This window comes from Dromiciops gliroides, chromosome 2 (assembly GCF_019393635.1).
Source record: "Dromiciops gliroides isolate mDroGli1 chromosome 2, mDroGli1.pri, whole genome shotgun sequence".
Lineage (NCBI taxonomy): Eukaryota > Metazoa > Chordata > Mammalia > Microbiotheria > Microbiotheriidae > Dromiciops > Dromiciops gliroides.
The window spans coordinates 137183502-137210561 of record NC_057862.1 but is presented as its reverse complement, the minus strand read 5'-3'; the positions used below and the strand labels follow the sequence as shown (position 1 = coordinate 137210561).

At 36.8% G+C, this 27060-nt stretch overlaps 1 protein-coding gene across 1 annotated transcript in view; it reads left to right on the top strand.

The window, feature by feature from the left end:
- The window catches only part of ADAMTS17 (ADAM metallopeptidase with thrombospondin type 1 motif 17), a 502569-nt gene that overhangs the window by 17877 nt on the left and 457632 nt on the right, over nt 1-27060 (top strand). The window contains 1 exon segment of the mRNA XM_043985378.1: nt 7699-7864. Within this exon segment, the coding sequence (XP_043841313.1) occupies nt 7699-7864 (166 nt within the window).

Below are 27060 nucleotides of genomic sequence, written 5' to 3'. Positions count from 1 at the left end.
AGAACGGAAGTGGGGCTTTTTCCTGCTTGGCTGGGCTCCTGACGGCGCGGCACAGACGGTCTCTCTCCAAAGGTGGCCTTTTCGGTTTGGTGAGTTTTTATAAGGAATATAGACTAAGCTTAGACTTAAGACGATTTGTATTGTGTTTCTACTTTCCTATCCTTTTAATCAACATCACCTTGTGACTACCATAACAATAAATAAAAGGTCTATCTAGAAAACCAAAAGCTTCTTCCATTTACTAGTCTGGGAGATAAATTAAGGGAAAGGTTAAGTAGGGGAGATTTATGATCTAATATCCAATTTTAAATCTCACAAATCCTCATAACAATCCTGTGAGGTAAGGTCTAGTATTAGTCTCTTTTTGTAGCTAAGGGAACTAAAGCCCAGCAAGGTTAAGTGACTTGTCCAGGATTAGATGGCTAGTAAGTGTCTGAAGTACAATTCATATTCAGGTTTTTCTGACCCAAGTCTGCCAGTCTATTTGCTACACCACCTAGCTATTTGGTTAATTTCCTGAGCATTCACATCAGTCTCTTTAGATAGTGATACTGCCTTTTCTTTAAAAATTGTAATTGATTTTATAGCATCTTAATTTCCAAATAGAACCTTCTTCCTGTCCTATGTCAGAGAGCCACTCTTTGTAAGCAAGAATAAAAAAGAGGTAAAAACAGTTCAACAAAAATAAGATAACCTGAATGTGACAGCATTCCATACCCAAAGTGCTTCATCTCTGCAAAGAGGCCATACTCAGAGAAGAGAAATCTTTATTTATTTGAGGCCCTGATTGGTCAAGATAATTGAAAATCATTCACTTTAATTTTTGTTGTTAATGATTCTTTTCATTGATGATGTTGTGGTCTTTGTATTATTTTCTCATTTTACTTATTTCATTCTGTTCCAGTTGATAGAAGTCTTTTCATGCTTCTCTGAATCATTTCTTTTTTTTTTCTTTTTTTTTTTTTTTTTGCAGGGCAATGGGGGTTAAGTGACTTGCCCAGGGTCACACAGCTAGTAAGTGTCAAGTGTCTGAGGCCGGATTTGAACTCAGGTACTCCTGAATCTAGGGCCGGTGCTTTATCCACTGCGCCACCTAGCTGCCCCGCCCCCCCTCTGAATCATTTCTAATGAGGCAATGTGGCATAATTGATAGACAATCTGGAAGTCAAGATTTGGGTTCAAGTCCTGCTTCTGATACATTCTGGCTATGTTACTGTGGGCAAATCATTTAATCTCTCAGTGCTCTAGGAAACTGTTTGAGACAGCAAGTTACAGAAAAGGTGATGATCTGCACTGGGAGAGAGTTTCTTCAACTGAGAGTTCTCTATATAAATCAATTATAGTTAAGTTTATTTAGCCATTCCTCGGACAATGGGTGTCTACTTTTTTCCACTTCATTGATATTCTCACTCGCCCCAAATTATGATGCTAGAAATGTTTTGGTGTATATAGGACCTTTCTTTATATCTTTGATTTCCTTGAAGGGGGTGGGGTTAGCAGTGAGGTCTCTAAGTTAAAGGGTCACTTTCTTAGCATAATTCCAGATGACTTTCTAGAGTAGTTGGATCACAGTCCTACCAACAATGTATTCATATGTACTCACCTTGTTCTTTATATGACAGATCTTGGGAAAGCCTATTTTAAAAGGTTCGGGGGAAGGATAGGTGGGATCTCATGCATCAAGATTCTACAGGGGAAGTTGGTCTGGGAGAGATGGGAAATTCTCAAAATTTAAATCTTGAAGACATAAAAATAGTTTTGAAAAGGAGGAGAATTTATTATTGTCTATAACGACTGATATAGATGACTTTGGACCAACCTTTATTTAAAAATACACGTACAAAAGAGGAAGCAAGGGCTGGCAACATAATGAAATAAGAGAATAGCATGGTCCCATAAAATAGTGTTAGAAGTGCTAAACCTCAGAATAAGCTGAGGCTGGTAAGAAAAGCAAAGGACAAAAAGGGTTTTAAAAAGCTTTATTGGGGGAAGAGTAAGAGTAAGAGTGGAATGTTGCTAGGACCATTCCTTGGAATGAAGAAGAAATGATAGTTGACAAAGCAAAGAGAGAAAGAAGAACTACTCAGCCATTTCTTGGCATCTTTTTTCTCCTACAAGAATACCCCCTTCCACTGCAAATGACAATGCAAAACTGGCTAACAGAAATTGATAAATAAGATAAATAAGCAGAAAAATAAGATATCATTTAGTTGTCCTTGACAAATTCAATTTACCTGGCCCAGGAGAACTATAGCTGAATCAGTAATCCAGATTAATCTTATTTCCTTTTCTGTCAGTATTACTGTACTGATAGATGAAGGGTTTGCACTAAATACAATTTACTTTGATTTTTATAATGTTGTCTGATAAAATATCTTATCCTAGTCTTGCAAAAATATATGGACTAGTTGATAATTACAGTAGATGGATTTGGAAATGGATGAATAGTTAGACTCAAAGAATAGACAGTAATATTTTAATGTTTACTTGGCAAGGGGTCTAAAATATATATATATATATATCTAGATATGTATAGATATGTATGTATGTGTATATAATCAATGACTTGGATAAAGATAAAGTTGTCACATTTGTAAAATGATCCAAACTGAAAAGGATAGCTAATACTCTGGATGATAGTCATTATTAAAAAGGTCTTGATAGCCTAGAGCTTTGGATTGTGTTTAATAAAATGAAATTAAATGGGGGGGGTGTAAATGAAAGTCTTATAATTGAGTTGAAAAACATCACCTTCATAAGCACAAGATAGGGAAGTTATGGTCAGATAGTTTGAAAAGGACAGGATTTTAGTGGACTGCAGAATGAATCAGCAATGTGATGTAGGATGTATTAGCCAAAAAAAGTTATTGTGATCTTGGGCTACATTAAAAGAGGCATAAATCTAGCAGTAAGTTGATAGTCCCTTCATATTCTGCTTTGGTCAAGTCACATCTGGAGCACTGTGTTTAGCTCTTGGTGCTACAGTTTAGTGAAGACACTGCTAGGTTGCAAATCATGCAGATGAGACAACTAGCATAATGAAAAGCCTAGAGAAAAATATCACATAAGGATTGAGAGAAGGCAGTAAGAATATTGACTTGAAGAAGATTCAGGGAAGATACAATAGCTGCATTCAGATATATGAAGACTTGTCCTGTGGAAAGTGAAGAGATTATAGACTAGTCACAAAGAGGCAAATATAGGCTTGATATCAGGGGAAAACTTTCCAATAATTGTTGTCTAAAAGTGGTAAAAAAAAAAATAAAAGTGGTATCAGTTGCCCTGGGAGGAGCTGGCTCCCCCTCACTAGAAGTCTTCAAAGAGAGACTGGGTTATATTTTTAAGTTCTGTTGTGGTGAGGATTTTTTTGGGTATGGGTTGAGCCAGATTACTGCTGAGGTAATCGAGCTCTGAAATTCTGTGATTCTTTTTCACTGGGATCTTTTGTATTTATGTCATCAAAATTTTGTTCCTGAGAACATTTCATCAACCTGGAGCTATATTATGAATGATTTTAGACTGTAGAATACTATCCATTATTTATCTTAACTCTTTGAAATCTGCTCTCAGCCAATCTTTAACTTTTTCCTCCTTGACTTTCCCAGTCTCTAAGATAGTATTCACTTCTTCCCACTTCTTGTCCCTTCCACTTCAACAACCAGATCCTCCTTGCTTGACAGAATCAGGTCCAAAATAGCTGTTCCTTTCATTATTCCTCTAGCTTTTAAAGAGTGTGATGATCAAAAAGGCAAATCAAGAATTTATCAGTTTCTCCTCTTTTGGCACAGAGTGGCAGATATCGAGATTGTTTGTGGCTACTACCACTACTAGCCTATTTCTCTGAGTCACATTTGTGATCTTTTTCTGGAACTAATCATCTATTTCTTTTCCTTCTGGTCAAATGGTCAGAAAGAATAACATTCCCATTACTATACTGATGCTATGTCTCCTTCTGTTTTTCTTCAAATGCCCTCCACCATGCTCACCCCTCAGGTTTATGTCTTTCTTCATAGGAAATATAAAGAAATAGCAGTCCTTTACAAAGTTTGTTGAATATGTTTCTTTTGAAAAAGGCATAGTCTTTCTTAATATCTTATTCTTGTCATGAGTTACACTTCCCCAAGTTCTATGATATTTATGAAGTCAAATTTACTTTATTGGGATATAAATCATGATAGGATAAGGGAATTCATGTCACCAGACAAATGGATTTCTACTAGTCTTTGTTATATATGTTCCAACCCTCAACAAAAGACCATCATTACTATGTCTGAAGCACTGGTTCAAAAATTCAAAACCCATTTTCTGACACCATCTGATGCAATTATTTGTTCACTTCCCATATCAGACGCCCTTTTCAAATAAAGTCCCTACCTTCACTCAATATCTGTTATGAAGGCACCACCTGTGTTTCTCAGGTCTTTAGCTTCTTGTCTACAGTTTTCTAAACCCCAAAATTATTTTCTAGGTTCTTTCTGGTATCATTTGTTCTCATATCAGTTACCAGAAGCAAGTGTTGCTTGCCACATTTGAAAACTCTCAGAAGGTTCTTGGTCAGATCTCAAACACCATACTTCATGACTTTTTATGTCAAGTAGACACATATCCACCTCACTATTCCTCAACAGGAAGTTGCCAATGACTAAGTCATCACTTCTTCTCCCGACTAGTTTTAAATGTCCACCTGTGGATGCTTTTTATTTTTCCATGAAGTCATAAGAAATGATTTAGACTCAAAAGAGAGTCCAGGTCCACTCTATTTGGGAAGTTTCAAATCTAGTTCATAACTATAAAGGCTTAATGCTCTTTCTCCCTTTCTTTCTTTGCGTCACATAATTCCTGACACAGGTTTAGGGAATTCCCCTCAGTTTCTTCAGATTCTTCATCTTTTTTTTCCTCTTTTAAAGAACTTCTTCCATCTTCTCAGAGAAGGAACATTTCATTTTCCCTAAAAAGTCAGAAATTCTTGCAACTCTCTTACTTTCTCTTTTCATAAGGGGACCAAACTAATTGTAGTAGTTACTTGACACTTGCAGAAACATAACTAGAATAAAAGTTTCTGTTTAAAAAAATGGCACCTAAAGGACAAGTTTGTATTGATAATTGTATAATTATCTGAAAATTTTAAATTAGAAATATCTAAAAATTTGAAAATTATATTACTGAGGTTGTATAGTCTATACTAGCACCTGGTATATAGTAAGTGCTTAATAAATGTTTATTGGTTGATAAATTGATAGCATTTCTTAAACTAAATTTTGTTTCCTTAAGATGTAAATATGAGGGGCAGCTAGGTGGCGCAGTGGATAGAGCACTGGCCCTAGATTCAGGAAAACCTGAATTCAAATCTGGCCTCAGACACTTAACACTTACTAGCTGTGTGACCCTGGGCAAGTCACTTAACCCCAATTGCCTCCCCCCCCCAAAAAAGATGTAAATTTGAATAGAGGTTTTGTGAGGTAATTTCTTTGCAGGGAAAGGGAGGGACTAGAACCAAAATAAACTCACAAGGACCATTGTGCAGATTAGGTGATGTTTTAAGCAGCACGTTGGGCTTTTCTTGTCTTGCCTGATCCTTTCATGACCCTGGGAAGGGTCCCTCTCTGATTACCATAGATTATCTAGGTAGCTAGGTGATTCAGTGACCTAGATCCAGTAAGATTCAAGTTTAAATTTGACCTCAGACACTAACTAGCTATTAGATCCCAGGAAAATCACTTAAACTCTGCCTGCCTCAGTTTCCTCAACTGGATAATAATAGCACCTACCTCCCAGGATCATTGTGTGGATCAAATGAGATAAATTTGTAAAACATTTAGCATAGTAGTAGGTGGCACATAGTTGGTGCTTAATAAATGCCTGTTGCCCTCACTAATCTTTTCTGTTTTGCTTCATGCTGCTGTCTGAAGTCCTTGTTCTCACTTTTCACTTCACTCATCTCCCTCTTATTGGAAGTCTCTCCTCCTAGTTCAATACTACAGTTTCTCATGCTACACTTTCTTCACACATCCTCTACAATCCTTCATTTCTAACCTATTTCTAACACACACACACACACACACTTCTGTGGCTTTTATATAAACAACCCTATGTCACCATTTCCCATAATTTTCCTTGGTTTTATCTCCTGATTATTTTGCTCCAAATGTCTCCCCTCTTCCCTTATTCCAAGGCACTTCTGGACCCTCACACTCTTTCTAGCAATGCAGATTTAGCATGGGAGAAATGACTTGATGAAGGTCACATGGCTAGTTTGTATTATGGGCAGGACATGAATTCAGGTCTTCAAGGCTTAGAATCCAACTCACTATCTACTGCTTCATATTTGAATAAATAATAATTTGCACTGTCAGTATTTGTGAAAACATTTTCTAGGAAACCAAATATTAGGCTTAGTGGTATTTTATTTCACAGCAATAAGGGAAATTTCATACAATATGTAGGAAAGAATAGAGTCATTTGAACATAAATTGAATACAAAGACTCATGTGGGTTGATTAATGTTATGGATCATGCTGTAATGTCATTTTATTTCTGACAAATAGAATATTTTAAAATGTGATCATTAAGAAGTTCTAAAATTAGCTTCCTCTTCCCTTAGGTGCAAACAAAATTCTATTATAGAGGTCACAACATTGTACCTACTTGCCCCCATTTTTTCCAATCTCCCTGATGTATATGAGTGAACAAATAAAAGTTGTAACTTCAAAGAAAAGGAAAGAAAAATCTAAGCTTCCTTGTAGGTCATGCAGTGCCACTTTCAGACAGTTTTATTTGTGCAGTAAAATCTCTCAGTTGTTCTTGGCACAGGTTCTAATGAAATGTAAACCTTGAATCTCTGCTTAGAGGAGAAACACCAGTCTCACCCTCTATCTTGATCAGCTGTAGCTTTTAGGTTTGAGGGTAGTAGGGCACTCTATTTGCTTGCTTTTTCCCCCACAGAGAGGGTTGGTACTTTTCCATTTTAAATAATTTAAAATGGGGTCAATATAATTTGACTTAAATGGCCACCATTTCTGAAGAAACTAGCAGTGTGGTTGAGGAATATTTATCTACTCTTAAGACAGTGCCATTTCATCTGACTCAGCCCTATGATTTGGTGATAATGGCCTTTTTGGTCATGCAGGGCTAGGTTTAGGGTTGAGGGGAGAAAAAGAGAGGATGGGTGTCCTGGAATGAGGCTAAGACTAAACTATATTATCTAGGTCAATCTATTTCAAAGGAATTCTGGGTAGTTAATTTAGAAATGAATGCCATTTAGCAGTGAAATTGCAGGCTATGAACAAGAGAAGAAAGGAGCAGGTGTAATCTTTCTTGAAATGCTGTCAGTGGTATTGAATTTGTTTTATCTTGCTTTGCTGGCAGTTTCACACAAGACAACAAAAAGCTGTTACTCTCCTGAAGGGTGAGCAGATTGTCCTGAGCTGTTAGGATTACCTAAAGTGGGGGATGAGGAGGGAGAAGAAAGCATAGGATTCAAATTGCAGCCACCCACAGTTTTTTGTTTTCATTTTTGGTATTGTATGTTAATCATACTTGCAAACTAGCTTTTGAGGGCAAGGATAAGCATGAAGTTTCAAAGAGGAATGAAAACTCCAAGCATTTTAAAAAGTCGAATGAAGTTTATATGTTGATTCTTGGGGCTGCTACAGTGTGGCCCTGATTATGATAAACATCCAAGTTTTTCCTTTTATACAGATTGGGTATATCCAGATTGGAAGCGAACAGATGCTAATCCAACCAGTAAATAATTCCCAGGGCTCATTCAGTGGAAGAGAACACTTGGTCAGGCGGAAAAGATCCTCAGATTCTGGTGATCCTGCTAAATCATGGATAACTGAGGAACTCTGCAAAGTTATAACAGGTGGGTTTGAGAACTAGTACAATTGCTTAAGCAAACACTCTTTTTCTTCCCTCTCCCCAAACAAACAAACTTTACACAAAAAACAAATTCTGTATTTCTTGGTGTACTTTGTGCACCACCACCAGAACAATGCACACACTTTTTTTTGTTTGTTTGTTTGGTTTTTAGTGAGCGATTGGGGTCAAGTGACTTGCCCAGGGTCACACAGCTAGTAAGTGTTAAGTATCTGAGGCCGGATTTGAATTCAGGTACTCCTGATTCCAGGGCCGGTGCCCTATCCACTGTGCCACCTAGCTGTCCCTAATGCACACACTTTTAATAGCTATACTTTTGCCCAAATAATTTTATATTAATTTGTGGGCAGAGATGGTAACAAATAAGGACAAAGGATACCATGATGATGTTGACCCTTATTCAAAGGGAAATCTGCTTTAGTACTGAAAATGGCCAGGTCCTGCCTTCTTGGTCTATATTCAACTTCTATAAGTTTTGGCTCTTGGCCTAATTCCTTGTCTCTGGTGGTTAATTACATTTTCCCTTTCAATTCACTTTGTTCCCCACAACCTGTTTAGAAAAACCATATGCATAATCAAACCCATGCTAACTGAGGAATATTAGAAGAGAAGGTTGCCTTCATTGCCCCTACTCTAACCTTTTCCAGGTGATATATTAGTGGCTTTTTGTATACAAAGTTCCTTCAACCCACAGAAGTAATACCAATAATGGGAATTTCATATATGATGAGAAGAAAGCTCATGGTATATTTTAGAAATATAATTTTGAGCAGAATCTGATAATATTCCTTAAATCATAACATACATCAGGAAATTAATCAAGTACTTATTTTTGTGGACAAGTTCAAACCTCTGTTCTCCCTTTCTCTTTTCATTTCTTCTTTATACTTTTTTCCTCCTTCCTTCTCTTTGCACAGGTCATGAGTGAAGTATATTGATCACTACTAAATGTGACCCTAATCTCCCTAATATACTGCCTAGTGATTTGGCATGGTAATTTACTTAATCTGATTGGTAGAAATAATTTGATCCCAAGTGATGGCTCATGAGCTCTCAATTTCCCAAATATACTAGCACAGTGCTCATTCCAAAAAATACACTGAACAACAATTTGGTCTGTCTTGATGGCTACCATTGAAATACTAGCTGAGGCTTTCCAGAGCCCACCTACTTTCCAGGTCCATTAACAAAAGAATAAATAGAAATAAATATAGATACTCTAAAACTGTAATAACATTCCCAAACCATTACAATAAACAAAAAACTATACCCTTTCCCCCATATTATAGTCTACATCTTCTTTAATCCCTTTGTATCAGAATAAATGACATCTTGCTTTCCTTCTCAAGGGGTAAAGGAGGGGCAAGAGGGAGAGAGAGTTTAAAACAAAATATTTTAAAATGAATGCTAATTTTTTACATGTAACTGGGTAATATTTAATGAAAGCAATAAAAATATATTTTAAAAATCAGATGAGACCTGAAACCAAGAGAGTTTTTAGATGAAGGGGTTGAGGATCACAGAGATTGCTCAGGATAATACTACTACTTAGGGGGCAGAACCAGAATTAGAACTTGGGTCTCCTGACTTGCAGGTCAATGCTTTGATTTGCAGATCAATGCTTGTTCTGTACCATATTTTTTATTAAGACAAACATTTTTAATTGATTGAAATTTTCTGCAATGTGTAAGAGTACATTATAACATCCTGTAAAAAGTCATTATCCAGTAAATATCATCTGATGAGGATTAATATAGCTCCTGTTCACAGTAGGATTTACTGTTTTGTAAATTATGTTTCTTTGTCTGACCATCTGAGGTTTCTTTTTTGTGCTTGTGCTTGCCTAACATCACCCTTTAACCCCTTGTTTTTTGTATGTATTGGCTCTTAGATGTTTTCCTGCTCTATTCTGATACCCCTCTTTTTGCTCTCAAGGAAAGTATTGTGTTTCTTTGCTTAGTTGGCCAGTGACTCAGAGTACACTGATTACATGACTCAACTTTTGAATCCTTTTGCTATTTATAAATAAGACATGCTATTCAACACAGCTGCTGCTTGCATAGACAGCTTTCTATCCAAGATGATGTTTTGTAGCACAAGGTACAGCCAATTGTTTTCTCTTTTTTGCAATGATAATATTGCTTGGATAATGGATATCCCTTGAGCATTGAGAAGTTATGAATTATAAATGACAAAAGAATGCCAGAGCAAATTAGAACTTTCCTGTTCTTTTTAGTTGGGAACTAAACAGTCATAACCTTATTAACAGTTTTGAAAAATGATTCTTATGAGACAACTCACTTACTCTGGTCAGTTTTGTGTTCTTTGAAATTCAAGATTTTTATGTTAACTACCTTAATAGACTATATAAAGGCAAGGAGATTGAAAGTTTCTTTAAATTAATATATTTTCTGGGTATGGCAGTGCATATTGTAACCCATTCTTTTGAGGAGGCTCAGCCTGCCAGATCTCTGGTTAGAAGTTCTAAGATAGAGTGGGCTAAGCCATCAGGTGTCTGTACTAAGTTTGGCAATCATATGGTGATCCCTTGGAAGTGAGGAACCACCAGATTTCCTAAGAAGAAGTGAACTGGCTTAGGTTGGAAGCAACATCAGGCAAAGGTCCTGTGTTAACCAGAGTGGAATCAGGCTTGTGTGTAACTCTTGTGTTTCTTGCCAGGGTGAGATAAGGACACCCAGTCTGAAGAGAAAAGAATAGGAAAGAAAGAAAAGGAAAGAAAAAAGAACAGAAGAGAAAAAGACATATTTGGATAGTTTAGATCTAGGAGTAATTTTAAAGTTAGGTTGCTTTCTTTGTACTGGAGAAGTATCAACTGTTTTAGCCCTTTTCAAAGTATCAATGATTTCATAATTGTCAAATAACTAGCTATTTCTTTATCCTTGTCTTTCTTCCTCTCTGGAGCATTTTGTTACTGTTGATGACTTTATCTTTATGGATATTTTCTCCTCTTTAGGTTTTTATAATGATGCTCTGTCCTTGTTCTCAAAGTCCATCCAGGTCATGTATACTACTCATGGGTCTGTTCTGATTCCTCTTCCTTTCTTCCTATACTGTCTTGCTTAGTGATCTCATCAGTTTTTTGTGGGTTTCATTGTCATCTGTAAGTAGATGGTTCCTACATCTATATACTTTGCCTCAGTCCTCCATATATAAATGCCTCTTGGACACTTCAAACTAGATATATCATAGGCATCTCAAGCCCAATGTGTACAAAGCAGGACTTGTTATTTTTCCTCTATTCGGTCTCCTCTTTCCAAGTTTCTTATTACTGTTGAGGCACCATTATCTTCCCATTCACTCAGACCAACACCTTTGGTGTTATCCTCAACATCTCTCTTACCCCACATATCCCACCCATTGCCAAATCTTATCATTTTCACTTCTACAACATCTCAAGTATATATCTCCTCCTCTCCACACATTCAGCTGCTATCCTGCCTCAGACTCACATCACTTCTATCCTGGACATTTGCAAGAACCTTCTAATAGGTCTCCTTGCCTCAAGTTTCTCTCCATTCCAATCCATTTTCAATTTCCATTGCCAAAGCAATTTTCTTCAACTGTAGTTCTCTCTATATACCCCTCTACTTAATAAACCCCAAAGCATCCATGTTACCACCAGGATCAAATATAAATTCACCGGCATTTAAAGCCCTTCACAATCTGTAGCCTTCTTCCCTCTCTAGTTATCTTACCCTTACATTCAGCTCTTAGTGCTCTTCCATCCAGCTACACCGGGCTACTTGGAGTCCCTCAAATGAACATTCTATTTCAGATCTTACCTGGTTGTTCCCCTTTCCTGAATTCTCTTGCTTCTCACTTTGGCTCTCAATTTTCCTTGTTTCTTAAAGACTGGGCTCCAATCCCATCTTCTGTAGGGGAACCCACAACTGCTCATGCATTTTCCTCCATGATTACCTTTCATCTACCCTAGATATATCTTGTATATATCCAGTTATTTACAGGGTGTCTTCATGTTAGAATAGGAGCTGCTTGAAGGTAGAGTCAGTTTTTACCTTTTTTCATATTCTAGTGTTCAGTACAGAGCCTGGTGCATGAAACATACTTAATCAATGTTTATTAAATGACTGATAAAACAAGGAATTTCTCTCAAACATTAGAAATGAATAATGGTATGCAATTGGGGTTTAAAATAGATTTATTGGCCTAGAAGTTTCATGTATACCAATAGTATGAAACAGAAGGAGTAGAACCTAATGGCTACATTCTGGTCTGTCTAACCCCTCATCCCCAATCTCCCAAAAGGGCTTATGTTAGACACTAGGCTAATATTTGTCAACCATTCTGATTGTCTAACAACCAGAACATACACTGGGACTTGTGTAGAGACTTCTGTTCCTATCTTACCTTAATGGGTATGTGTTTAAAATCAGTGGCTACCAACATTTTCTCAGACTATGAAAAGATCAATTGTGCTTGTGTTTTCTCATTTGTTCCTAAGCCTATTTTATGGAAACTCTCTTCTTGATGCAATAAAAGCCCCTAATGAAGACATTTGAATGAATACACAAGTTGAGAATAGAGCTAGATCATGTGGCAGAGGGTGGTGGTAGCAGGAATGCCAAGAAAGACTCTAATTTCATTTCTGGACTTCTTTGTTTTTTCATCTTTTCCCTTCTTCCTCTGCATTCTCATATCACAGGGAAAAATATCTTGGTTCCTTCTGAACCACACAAGTCTCAATTATGATAATGCTAGCCCTCTATATGTACACACTCATATGTGGGTAGAAAATGTGTGTCAGAAAATATAAGACCAATCCTCCTGTAACTCAGCTAACTAATGGTCAAATCTATTCCCTATCTGCTTTGTATGAATTTTTAGACATAGGATATTTAAAAATAAAACAAATCTATTGCAATTCCCAAATTCTGTTTTCTTAGTGAAAGGGCCTTGGTTTTTGTTTGTTTGTTTGCAGGGCAATAAGGGTTAAGTGACTTGCCCAGGGTCACACAGCTAGTAAGTGTCAAGTGTCTGAGGCTGGATTTGAACTCAGGTCCTCCTGGATCCAGGGCCAGTGCTTTATCCACTGTGCCACCTAGCTGCCCCCCACAGCCCTTGTAAAGTTTCCCAGGAAATGCCATTTTGGGGTTAATAGTATTAAAGTAGTATTTGGGTGAATAGTATTATAGTATCCTGATTTTTCTAGGGCATTTGATGTCCTTCCTCTATGATGATCACCCAGAGTAACACTACTTGGCATTACATTATTCTTATCTTCCTCAAATGGGATATAGCTGGGGATAAATGGGAAATATCTGGGATTAACCAGGATAGATGGGATCTGGCAGTCTTGTGCAGATACTGATTTTAATCTCTTCCTAAGGGAATGTATTTTACTTGTGCAGTAAAGTGTAGTCATACTTTTCTTTAACAGTCTCATGGCTAAAAGCAGTTATGGGAAGAGGGGGTAGATTCAAGGGAGAAGGAGAGCTTTCCAGAGAAATTTTCCCTTCTGAACCTGTGAGGTTCTCTTCTGCGAATATGTATTTGTAGAAGTCATCTGGGCTTAAGTAGAAAACACAAACTGATAGTCTTTCCAGTAATCTGCTTTATTTTCAGGATCATGTGATCAGTTGGGAAATTGGCATGTATAAAAAAAATTAATTATTAACTATTCTAGCTAATCTGGAAAAAGTTATATAACTGTGCTTACGAAAAATTATAAGTTTAGAAAAATTATAATTGGGCCGTAAGTCCCTTCATGGTTGCCATTCAAATGTAGAAATATTTTAACTGATTTGCCTAATTTGGGAGGATTAATCTGACTGGAGGACTAATCTGGGGACTTTTGACTAGCTGTTTATCTGACTGCTATTAACTTAGTATGGGCTGTTTAAAATTTCTCCACACTGCTCCACTCCCAAAATTGATAAACAAAGGATTAAGAAGCCTCTTAACTAAATAATCAAAGCAGAGTTTATTTATGAGATACAATTTAAAATTATGAATACAGGGAAATAAAATGTACAACCTGACTGTATTCCTTTTGCACCTGGAACTTTTATAATACAATAAGGGCTATTGCTACCTCTTGCCTTAGGGCATGTTCCACTTTCACTACTCAGGTCCTTTATTCTAACTCTGAGCCCCTTTCACTTTGTCTATCCCCCTGCTTCTAACTTTCCTCTCCTTACTGCCACTCCTGAACCTCTGTGTTTCTCTCTCACCAACCTCTCCTTCCATTCTCCTACTGTTCCAGTGTCCTTCTCTATTCTGTTCATCTCGTCAGCCCCCCTGCTGTCTCTAGTCTCCGGAGTCCTCCTTAATCTTGTCCTTTGGCCTCCTTTCTCTGTTGTCTAACTCTCCAGTTTATATATTTTCCTTTTCTCCACTCAAACCTCAGGGCTTTTTTTGCCACGCATACACACCAAGCTAATCCGCCAGCCAGGGCTGCGGCTGGGGGGAGGGGATGCTCAGGTGTCTCATGAGTACCACACCCAGGGCTTCAGGGGCTTGTGCCCCTGCTGCACACCTGGGACCTTGGCATGGGCTATGCAAGAGCCCGGCCTGGATGAGCCCAGGATCTCTCATATAGATCTGCTCAGAGTGGAGGGAGCTGGGTTTCCCTCCTTCCAGCTGTCTGACCTGGCATCTTGTACGGTCTACCGGGTTTTTTTGGCTCAGCTGAAGCAGAGGGGGAGGGGCACTAGCACCTCCCACACAGAAGAGACCCTGAGGGCCTAAGGTTTTCTAATCTCAGCCCAAAGGTTGGGTCCCCAAATCAAAATAAATTTCCACACATGGGAGTTTTTTTGGTAAAAGTATGGGATTTTGAAATGGGTATATTTCACACTGTGGGAATGCTTTCTACATTTTGAGATATTTGTCAGGTGTTTTATGCCTATTCTGCTTTGTCTTTATTTCAAACCTCCATGCCCTCTCTTTATTATTTTTATTTTCATTTCTTTTGGATTAACTGAATTTTCTTGATGCATTTACCACTAACAGTGTGACTTCAAGTAAATTTAGGATTTCTTGGAACACCCTGTTTGTGGGTTCTTTCTAGTTGTATGACCATGGGAAAAGTCATTCAGCCTCACTAAAGTTCAATTTTTCTCACGTATAATATAGCAAAAATAAAGCCTGTAGCACATATCAATGGGGTTATCGTGAAGCTCAAAATCTTCATCAGTCCTTTTAAAAACATTATGAAAGTTAATGTCAATGGTTATTTATTAGTGCTTACTGCTGTTGCTATTTGCTATTCGTAGGGTATAGAGCTGCTAGAAGTTGGGCAGGTTAAAGAGTTGAGAGATAAGGGTGTTAGAAGGGTCATCAGTATAAATATTGAAATTTCCAAGTATAAGTAGAAAGGGAGAAAAAAGAGAGAAAGACTGTAAGCCAACTGGCCAAATGGTTAAGGAAGGTGGGAGAATGTCTTGGAAGGAGGGAGAGTGTGGTATAATTGAATGGCATGAACTTCAAAAAAGAGAAACTGTTGAGTGATGGTGGCAGAGCAAAGATCTGGAAATATTACTGAGGAGCCAGGATTATGCCATCACCTTCTCTTGGTCCTATGAGTCAAAAGACACAAATGGCCAACACTGGAAGGACTTCAAGCAATGATTATTTAGGGGATGTCTATTTAGTTAGTGGAACTGAGTGGCAGCAGTATAAGAGGAAGAATTGAAGAATGAAGGGATTTTTTTTGGGGGGGGGACAATAGAATGGGACTTCCAAAGGGCACAGTGGAAGGGGCAAAGACAGATAGGATAGGGACTAGGGAGGGACCACATTATATTATAGATGCACCATAGTTAGGAACAAGAATTATAGCACTCAAATTGAACACCCTACCTCATTCATAAGATTTTACTTGAGATTATATTCTTTTTGTTTGTTTTGGGGGCAATGAGGGTTAAGTGATTTGTCCAGGGTCACACAACTAGTAAGTGTCAAGTGTCTGAGGCTGGATTTGAATTCAGGTCCTCCAGGGCCAGTGTTTTATCCACTGCACCACCTAGCTGCCCCCCAAAATGATATTCTTTTTGATGTTTCCAAAAGAAATAAACTTAAAATGATGAAGATTCATACTATTAAAGATGTCATGGAATTGGAAGGCAATTACAGAAGGAAAATTCACAAAACATTTTGAATCAATGTCTGCAGTGTTAGATTAAGACAGTATCCCCTTAGGGTGACCACTTAAAAGGATACAAAGCTAATTTCATGTACAAATTCTGGTATATTTATTAGGTTAGAGGTACCATGGCACAGTGCATCAAGTATGGCTCTTGCAGCCAGGTAAATTTGTTTTAAATGAAGCTTCTTTCACTTACTAATTGTGTTTGTTATTTAGTCATTGATGTCTGACTCTTTGTGACCCAATTTGTGCTATTCTTGGCAAAGATACTGGAATGCTTTACCATTTCCTTCTCCAGCTCATTTTATAGATGAGAAAACTGAAGCAAATGGGGTTAATTCACTTGCCCATGATCACAAGCTAAGATTTGAATTCAGGAAGGTGAGTTTTCCTGCTTCCAGGCTTAGCTCTCCCTCTTGTGTTTTAGGCAACTACCTAGGAATAATCCCCTAAATTACAAATCCTTCCTGATATGCTTAGTGAAAGAAATTTGGGAACACATTTTCTTTCAAGAAGTGGATGTGATAGGGAAAAGCTGGGTGAAACATCATGGAAACCAATACCTCTTCAATTCTCTCTCTCTCTCTCTCTCTCTCTCTCTCTCTCTCTCTCTCATAGCATCAGATGTCAACTTCCAGATCAATTAGGCATTGCTTACTATTACCTACCTCATTTGTGCATATGTTCCAACTATGTTGGAGGTCTAGAGGAAAGCACACCTCCTTAGTATAGGAAGTTTGGAGAAAATTCACATTATGCCTGATAAAGGCTAAAATTCTAGCTAAACTGTCTAAAATATCTAATGAGTGGTCGCCAATAAATTATAAGCTTTAGCAAGAGTTAGACTTTTAAGCATTTATTAAGGAGAATAAGAATTTGATAAAGAGAGAGAGAAAGGCCTAGATTTCTATCTATTAAAGAGAGAGCACATTTCTAGCTCCCTTCTCCACTAGAGTCCAGAGGAAAAAAGCCCGAGACTGAGCGCCAGTCTCTTCCTTCCTCCTCCCACTAGCCCGCGTCACTTCCTGACGCCAAAGAAAAGACTCCTGGTCTTGCCCTCAAAGACCTTCGCTTCATGGGCAGAACTCTTCTACAGTAAGTCTCCAGCAGGTGGCGTCATTCCAATCGTTACATGCCATAACTGAGTACATTTAAAGCAGCATGGAGATAATATTTTTGTTCAGTAAATGTTTGAAGAGGCAGCTGGTGGCTCAGTGGAGAGAGCACTGGGACTCAAATCAGGAAGGCCAGAGTTCAAATTGAGTCTAAGATTCTTCCTAAACTGTTTGGCCTTGGACAAGTCACTTAACCTCTGATTGCCTGAAAAAATGGATGCACTGGCAAACCATGCCAGTATCTTTGCCAAAGAAAACCCCAAATGGGATCAATAAGGGTTGTACACAACTGAAATGACTGAACAACAACAAAATGTTTGAAAGGGCTTAGTGTTTTCAAGACACTATCTTTGCCAAGAAAACCCCAAATGGGATCAATAAGGGTTGTACATAACTGAAATGACTGAACAACAACAAAATGTTTGAAAGGGCTTAGTGTTTTCAAGAGGGGAAATGTTATTTCTTTATATTTTAATACCTTTTAAATATAACACATGTACATAATATATAAAGGTAAAATCTATATGTATTTTTAAACTCAGATAATATTAAAACTTGTTCTTTTATACTGTATCATAAAAATAGTATATTTCTATTATAAACAGTCAATATTTGTATATTGCTTGTAGGTTTACAAAGTGCTTTACATATATTATCTCATTTGACTCTCACAGCAACTTAGTGAGGTAGCTTCTATTATACTCATTTTATAGATAAGGAAACTGAGATTAAGCAAAGTTAAGTGACTTACTCAGGGTCACATAGCTAGAAAGTATCTGAGACAGGATTTTAATGCAGTTCTTGACCCTTAGGCTAACACTCTATCCAGGATACCAACTAGCTACCATGTTAGGTAGGCATTGAAAGTACTATCATCTCCATTTTATAGAGGAAAAAACTGATGTTCCAAAGTTATGTCTTGTTCAAGGTCCTATGGCTTTTAAGTGATGAAGCTGGTACTAAAATTCAGGTCTTCTAGCTCTATGCCCAGTGCTCTTTCTACTATGCCACACCAACATAAACATTTTTTCTGGATTTGATGTGTATGTGATACATATTTTAATATTACCCATTCAATTTAATCTTGTCATTTGTAGATACTTATTTGTGTTCCATTAATCTATACTTTATACATACATACTAACACACAGTATCTAGAGGGGGAATATACTTGAAGACAAATATAATTCAAACTTAAAATGAACATTTTGTGTAACTGTATAGGTAAGCATACACTTATGTCATTATTTTAAAAATTCTATGATTTTATTATCATAGACACTCCTCTTTATACAGATCACAACCTCTTCACAGCTCCACAGTTTTATGGGTTTCAGTGGCTAAAATATTTTATCTCTTGGTGGCCAATTTTCTGGTGACAAGTGTCTTTGAATTTAGTGAAGCTAGTACTCAAAGGACTGATGTAGTTTATCTTGGGTCCATACTCCAGTCCTTTCCAGCTTCATGTATGACCTGCCAAAGCTTGAGTTTTTCTGGCATTTAAAAAAAATTTGGGTCACTTCCATTCATGGGAGATAGAGGCAGAGGATTTTAGTAGTGGATAAATATCATACTAAAAAGCATCTATGACATGATGGAGGAATATATGTGATGAATGAATACTAAAAAAAGTTAGGTGTCTACTTCAGAAAAAAGTATTGACATACATACATACATACATAGTGATTAACACCTAGTGATCATTTATACCTATGTATGATAGATGGATGGATGTGCTATCTCTAGTTACAAAATGTTTCCGGGCAGAATCTTGGCAAAACAAGTAGTTGAATCATTGCCATTTAACTTTATGGAATAAGTAGGAATGAAAGAGGGGTTATAGTGGTCAAATGTTTTAAATACAAGTAAACACAGAATGAAATTAATACTTCTTAATCTTTACCATTCAGCAGTTGTGGATTCATTAAAGACGGGACTTCAACAATGGCATATAAATATGATAAAGCTAGACATTCAAAGTTGTTCAAGCAGTCCTTGTCTACAGTATTGCTGCTTTGGTAGGTTTTTTGAAAGTTTTCCTAAACAATCATTGATGAATTGCTATATAGTAATCTCTCCTCCTGTGATATGAGTCCCAAGTTTTATCAGCTTGTGTTTTCCTGAATTTGTAGCTCCTATTCTAGTTGCTCCTTGATAATCTAACTTTTAAGGAATTCATATGCAAAAAAGAATGCTACAAAAAAGATGAAAGAAGTTTTAGTATTTTATTACATGGGCAAAGGACTACAGAGGACCTAAAAATTCTTATTTCTATTCTTGGACCTGCCATTGTCTTTAAAGGAGGAATGAGTTCTTATTGTTCATGGTTACCCATTCTTTCCTTGATTAGAAAATTTGGGGTTCTAACACAGACTTCTAATGGATCTTCTGATTGAGTTCCATATTTAGCAATCCTTGATCTTTCTGAGACAGTCTGAAGTTATGATGAATGTTTTGGTAAAGCTTAGTCCTTTAAAGAGGAAGTGAACTCTTATTCAGATCATGATCTTTTATTCTTTCCTTAAGTGAAAATTAACTGTTTGTGTTTTCTAGTTGAAGTTACTATTACATAGCAATAGTAATGATAATAACTGACATTTCTATAGCCCTTGCTTTACAGATATTATTTAATTTGATTCTTGCAACAAACCTATGAAATAACTGCTACACATATTTTTATCTCCATTTTACTTATAAGGAAACAGAAATTGAAAGATGTTAAGTGACTTGCCCAGGGTCAACATAGGTAATAAGTATTTTGAGGTGGAATTTGGACCTATATTTCCCTGATTCCAAGTACAATACAACATCTGTTCCATGTGGCTCTGAAAATAGAAGCAAGGGGTTCACTATATCATCATGCTATCATAGAGAGCAACTCCATGCCTGTTGCAAAATATTCTTGGGTTCTATTATTAGAAATGGGCAAAGAATAAACCCAAAGATCCAAATTTTTGGAACAAAAACTAATTGACAAAAACTGCTTGGAAAACTGGAAAAGAGTATGGCAGAAATTAGGTATAGACCAAAAAATGCTTCAAATTGGTATTGATCAGAAAAATGTAAATTAAAACAACTCTGAGGTACCACCTCACACCTATCACAGTGGCTAATATGACAAAAAGGAAAATGTTGGATGTTGAAAAGGATATAGGAAAACTGGGGCCCTAATCTACCATTGGTGGAGTTATAGACTAATGCAACCATTTTGAAGAGCAATTTTGAACTGTGCCCAAAGGGGTATAAAACTGTGCATACCCTGTGATTCAGCAATACCACTGCTAGGTCTATCTCCCGAAGACATCCAAAAACAGAGAAAAGGACCTATTGTACAAAAATATTTATAGCAGCTCTTTTTGTGGTGCCTAATAATTGGAAATCAAAGGGCCCATCAATTGGGGAATGGCTAAACAAGCTGTGGTATATGATTGTGATGGGATATTGTTGACCTATGAGAAATGATAAGCAGGCAGATTTCAGAAAGGCCAGGGAAGACTTACATGAACTGATGTATAGTGAAGTTAACAGAAACAGGAAACATTGTATACAGTAACAGCAATATTGTTCTATGAAGAACTGTGAATGACACCTATTTTCAGCAATACAAAGACCCAAGACAATTCCAAAGGGCTAATGATGAAGCATACTATCCACCTCCAGAGAAATAACTGATATTGATTGAACACAGACTGAAGCATGCTGTTTTTCACTTTCTTTCATTTTTCTGTTTTTTTGAATCCTCTTGTACAAAATGACTAATATGGAAATGTTTTACATAATTCCACAGGTATAACCTATATTTGATTGCTTACCACTTCAGGGAAGGGTAAGGGAGGAACAGAGGGATAGAATTTGGAACTCAAAACTTTAAATATAAATGTTTATTAAAATTTAAAAAGGGAATTGGGCAAAGAGATATTCTGATGCCCTGTTAGCATAGGTCTGAAGATCTTAAGTGGGAGTTTCTTGAAGGAATGAACTAGGAAAATACAAATTTGGATGATTTTCTTACTTGATAGGAATTCTGAGAACCTATACAAGATGTTCTAAAAATCTCATATCCAGTTTAACCAAGATTTCCTTGCTTGGGAAATCTGAGACTTGAATCATGGTGCTTGACTAACAAATACTGGTTCTGATTAAAAGTCTCTCTCCTTACCACTTTAATTGTGGATTTCTAGTTTTAGTAGTTTAAAACTGCACTGAGGCATTTGGGGTACCCTGTATAACTTCACTACCATTGTACAAGGTAAGAACTTTTTGGATTTGAGAAATTTGATCCATATTATACTGCATGTGTAGTCATACAAAACATTTCCACATTAGCCATATTGCAAAAACCAAACAAACCAAAAAACCACACCCACAAAGCAAACCCCCAAACCAAGAATAATAAAGACAGTAAAAAACGTACACTTCAATCTGTATTCAGATTCTGTCAGCTCTTTCTCTGGAGATGGATACCATTTTTCATCATCAATCCTTCAGAATTGTTTTGGATCATTGTATTGCTGAGAATAGCCAAGTCATTCACAGTTGATTATTCTTACAATATTGCTGTTACTGTACACAATATTCTCTTGGCTTTGCTAATTTCACTTTGCAAGAGTTCATGTAAGTCTTCCCAGGTTTTTCTGAAAGCATCCTGCTTGCCACATCATATAGCCCAATTGTATTCAGTCACAATCATATAATGCAACTAATCCAGCCATTCCCCAATTGATGAGAATCCCCTCAATTTCCAATTCTTTGCCACACCAAAAGAACTGCTATAAATATTTTTATTCATATAGGTCTTTTTTCTTTTTCTTTGATCTCTTTGGGATACAGAACTAGTGGTAACTGGGTCAAAGGGTATGCACAATTTTATAGGCCTTTGGTCAAAGTCCCAAATTCCTCTCCAGAATGGTTGAATCAGTTCACAAGTCCATCAACAATGAATTAGTGTCCCTATTTTCCCCCCAAATTTGTAATTTTTCTTTTCTATCATGTTAGTCAATCTGAAATATGTGAGGTGGTACTTCAGAATTGTTTTAATTTACATTTCTTTAATCAGTAGTGATTTAGAGCATTTTTTTAGTGAGGCAGTTGGGGTTAAGTGACTTGCCCAGGGTCACACAGCTAGTAAGTGTTAAGTGTCTGAGGCTGGATTTGAACTCAGGTACTCCTGTCTCCAGGGTCGGTGCTCTATCCACTGTGCCACCTAGCTGCCCTGATTTAGAGCATTTTTATGTGACTGTGAATAACCTTGATTTCTTCTTCTGAAAACTGCCCATTCGTGTCCTTTGACCATTTATCAACTGGTGAATTACTCATATTCTTATAAATTTGACTCAGTTCTCTATATACTTAAGAAATCAAGTCTTTATCAGAGAACTCCCCCCCACCCCGTCTCCCCCCACCGGCCGGGTTCCTGGGTTTGTCTTGGCAGGTAGACTCTCAAGTATTTTATATTGTCTAAAGTTATTTTAAATTCTCTTTCTACCTCTTCCTGTTGGACTTTCTTGGTAATATATAGAAATGCTGATAATTTGTTAGTTTATTTTATATCTTACAACTTTGTCGAAGTCATTAATTATTTCAACTAGTTTTTAAGTTGATTTTCTAGGTTTTTCTAAGTATACCATGATATCATCTGGAAAGTGATAGTTTGTTTCCCCATTGTTTATTCTAATTCCTTCTATTTCTTTTTCTTCTTTGCCTATTTTTTCCAAATAGTTTATGTAGTACTGGAATTAATTGTTTTCAAATGTTTAGTAGAATTCACTTTTGAATCCATCTGGTTCTGAGGATTTTTTCCTTAGGAAGCTCATTGATGTCTTGTTCAATTTATTTTTGTAAAATAGGTTTATTTAAGTATTCTATTTTCTCTTCTTTTAATCTGGGCAATTTATATTTTTGTAGATATTCATCCTTTTCACTTAAATTGTCTGATTTATTGGCATATAATTGGATAGAATAGCTCCTAATAATTACTTTGATTTTGTATTCATTGGCAGTGAATTCATCTTTTTCTTTTTTGATGCTGGTAATTTGGTTTCCTTTTTTAATAAAATGAACTAATGGTTTATCTATTTTATTTTCCATAAAGCCATCTTCTAGGTTTATTGATTAGTTTAATGGAGTTCTTTAAATCTTATTAATTTCTCCTTTGATTTTTAGGATTTCCAATTTGGTGTTTAATTGCAGATTTTAAATTTATTCTTTTTCTAGTTGTTTTTTAATTGGATGCCCAACTCATTGACCTGATTTTTCTCTTTTATTGATGTAGGCATTTAGAGATATAAAATTTCCCCTCAGTACTGCTTTTGGCTGCATCCCATAAATTTGGCATGTTTTTTCATTATTGTCATTCTCTAATGAAATTATTGATTGTTTCTATGATTTGTTCTTTGATCCACTCATTCTTTAGGATCAAACTATTTAGGTAAAGAGATTTTGGGGCACCCCTATTATACATTCTGTTAATGCCTAATGCTTGAAGAATTTTACTTTTGAGATTCTGAGATGTGTTACTCAGATCTCTTCTTGGCGTTTAGTCAAAGCCTGCAGGACATGTTTTGTAGTTGGCTCGATTCAATAACCATTTTTGCATTTAGCATCATTGTCTTTGCCCAGACTTTTTTGGTGCTCATCTAGTCTTGCCATGTTTTGTTTTTTTTTTGACAGAGTTTCAGCCTTCATTCTAAGACTGTTAAGGAGGTGGGTGGGAACCTCCTGAGGCACTTAGCAGAATGCCTGGCACATATTGATTTATTGAGGCACGCAGTGCTTATTTTGTACACTTCTAACCATTAGGAAGTTCTTCTTGATATGGAACTGAAATTTCTTTCACTGAATCTACCAATTTCCAATTCAAATTATTCTTTCTTGAGTTTAACAAATCTTCCCCAAGATAGACCTTCAAATTCTCAAAAGCAATTTTCAAGTGTCTCTTGAGTCTTATCCTTTCAAGGCCACATAATAACGTAGTATTTATAACTGGAAGGGAAGTTAGAGATCAACTAATCCAATTTCTTCATTTTAAAGATGAGGAAATTGAGGCCAAGAGAGGTTCAGTGATGTGTTGAAAGCCCACAGAGTTGGGTAAGTCTTTCTTCCAATTTACTTCCTAACTTTAGATTTCATGTTAGGGCTGGGCTCTGTGGCACTTCTGAAGGGAGATCTGGACTAGTCCTTTGATGCTTTCTTTGTGTATTGAGTATTTTATTGGACAATCCAGGATCAAGCTTTCAGTGCTCCTTGTTGTTCAATCATTTTAGTCATGTCTGACTTTTTGTAACTGCAATTGGAATTTTTTTTGGGGGGGTGGGGGAAAGAGCTGGAGTGTTTTGCCATTTCTTCTCCAGCTCATTTTACAGAGGAAGAAACTGAGGCAAACAAGGTTAAATGACTTGTCCAGGGTCACACAGCTAGTAAGTGTCTGAGGTTGGATTTGAATTCAGGTCTTCCTTACTCCAAGCCTGGTGCTCTATTGACTGCACCATGCAGCTACTCCCACTGAGCCACCTAGATGCCCTGTGTTCCCAAAGTGGTTTAATCCAGGGCAAAATATGACTGTTGTTTCCTTCTCTGGACTTTCTGAGTTAGTGACCAGGGTTTGGGTCTGAGCAACTCAGCCATTATCACCCACCTGATGACCTCTGCTGGTTCAATTTTAAAAAATTAAAAAAAAATTTTTTTTTTAAGTGAGGCAATTGGGGTCAAGTGACTTACCCAGGGTCACACAGCTAGCAAGTGTGTGTTAAGTGTCTGAGGTGGGATCCAAACTCAGGTACTCCTGACTCCAAGGCCGGTGCTCTATCCATTGCGCTGCCTAGCTGCCCCTACCTCTGCTGGTTCATAATGACAGAACTATAGACTCTCCTTTAGTCTGGAATTCCTTCCCTGGGTATTCCTCTGCAGGCTTCAGATGGCTAAAAGGAACTAAAACTTTGTTCTTCTCCAGGGATCTGAGACACACTGCTGCTGCTTTTGGCTTCTGAACTTGTTTTAGCATATATTATTTATGCCATTTATTTGACAAGCATCATGTACTACTCTGAGACATAGTGTTTATTTGTCATGAATGCCATATTTCTGTATTGTTATTAATTTTTCATGTGTGCTTATTTTGATGCTCCTATAGACTACAAGTTTTGTAACCACAGCACCTGTAGCTCAGCTTTTAAAATATAGTCATTCTGCCACCCAGGGTTGCTGCAAAGATGAGATAGTATTTGTAAAGTGATTGAAAACCTCAAAGTACTATATAAACACTAGCTAATAATAATAGCAACAATAATAATGTATAGGATTTAGAGCTTAAAGGGACTTGAAAAACCAACTACTTCAATCCCATAATTTTTTAGATGAAGAAATTTGGAGCCTAGAGAAATTATTTTCCCAGGGTTATTTGGGTACTAAACAGCAGGATTGGAATTTGAACCCAAGTCTTTTGGCTGAAAATCCAATATTCAAACAAATACCTTTCCTCTTCTAATTTAATAAAATAGTGGAATTAGATGAGAGGTAAAATTATTACTGCTTATATTCTTTACAGTCTTTCTTAAACATTACCAACTACTCATAGGCAATTGACACAGTTATATCCATATATGTTTGTAAATGCATGTACATATACATATATAAACACATATATACATGCACACAAAGAGATTATTTGATTATCTCAATGCAAAGATTTCTAGCACAATAGGAAATTCCAATTTAAAATTGACCAAGAATGCATAGTTTATTATTTGAAGTTAACATTGGCTGGAGCTGTCCAGGTGGCGCAGGCAAACACCCTGTAGCCAATCCAAAGGAAGGGGTAGATTGCATATTCCAGGCAAGAGGCCAGAGTGAGTTGAGTGAGTATATGGCACAGTCGAGGTGTTCCAGTGGGTGGTGATAGGGAGGAGAGTACTGACCTTGCCAACTCTTGCAGCAGTGTTTGATTTTTGAATCAGTGCTCATGTCAACTCCAAGGAGACAAAAGGAGGTGGGGGAAGAGAAGAGAGAGAGAGACAGAGATCAAGAGAGAGCGAGAGAGCGAGAGCGAGAGAGAGAGAACGCACCAGCATGAACTCACAAATAAGCATAACTCAGCTTCCCTCCTAGCAAGAGGAAGAGAGCCAGGAATTCAGCTTTTGTTTGGAGTGTTGGACATTTTATTTAAAAAAAAAGAATTTTAAGCTTATATTTTAAAAATTCAATTTTTAAAAATACTGCTATCTCTGCAACACTCCATTCTTATGGAAGACATACTTGAATGGTAGTTTTATTATAAAATTAACTAGAAATCTGAATTCCAGTACTGATCATATTTTAAAATCTTGAGTGTAACATATGTGTAGAATATTCATTTTATGGAGCCTTTTTTAACTTAAAAAAATCCTTTCTAGTGCTTGCTTTGGCAGCAAATTCATCATTTTTGTCACAGTGTCTTTTGGTTGCAAAAACTTCCTTGTAAACCTAAGGACTCGGTACAATTCTGGATCCATTAGTAAACCACAGATCAAAATTCCCTGCCATGTTAGTTTGATATTCGAGCCATGAAAAGAAAATCACATTAAGGCAGAGGGTTTTCCTTAGCCTAATTTAGCAGAGAATGTCATTCTTCATCAATAAAACCTGTGTGTACTATTGTAATAGCACCAAAATACCAAACTTAGATGAAATTGAAGGGGAAAATGGACCTCAATTTGTCATTGGGATTTTTTTCTCTCTGTTTTCTCCCGTGTGTGTGTGTGTGTGTGTGTGTGTGTGTGTGTGTGTGTGTGTGTGTGTGTGTGTGTGTGTGTGTAAATTTCAAACTGGGCTAGAGTAAATCTTTAAGATTAGATAAGAAGCAAGATACTATAGTGGAAAAAACACGGACTCTGTCTGGGTTCTGTAGACATAGAGTTAAATCCTGGCTCTGCTGATTACTATTTGAATGACCTTGGGAAGATCACT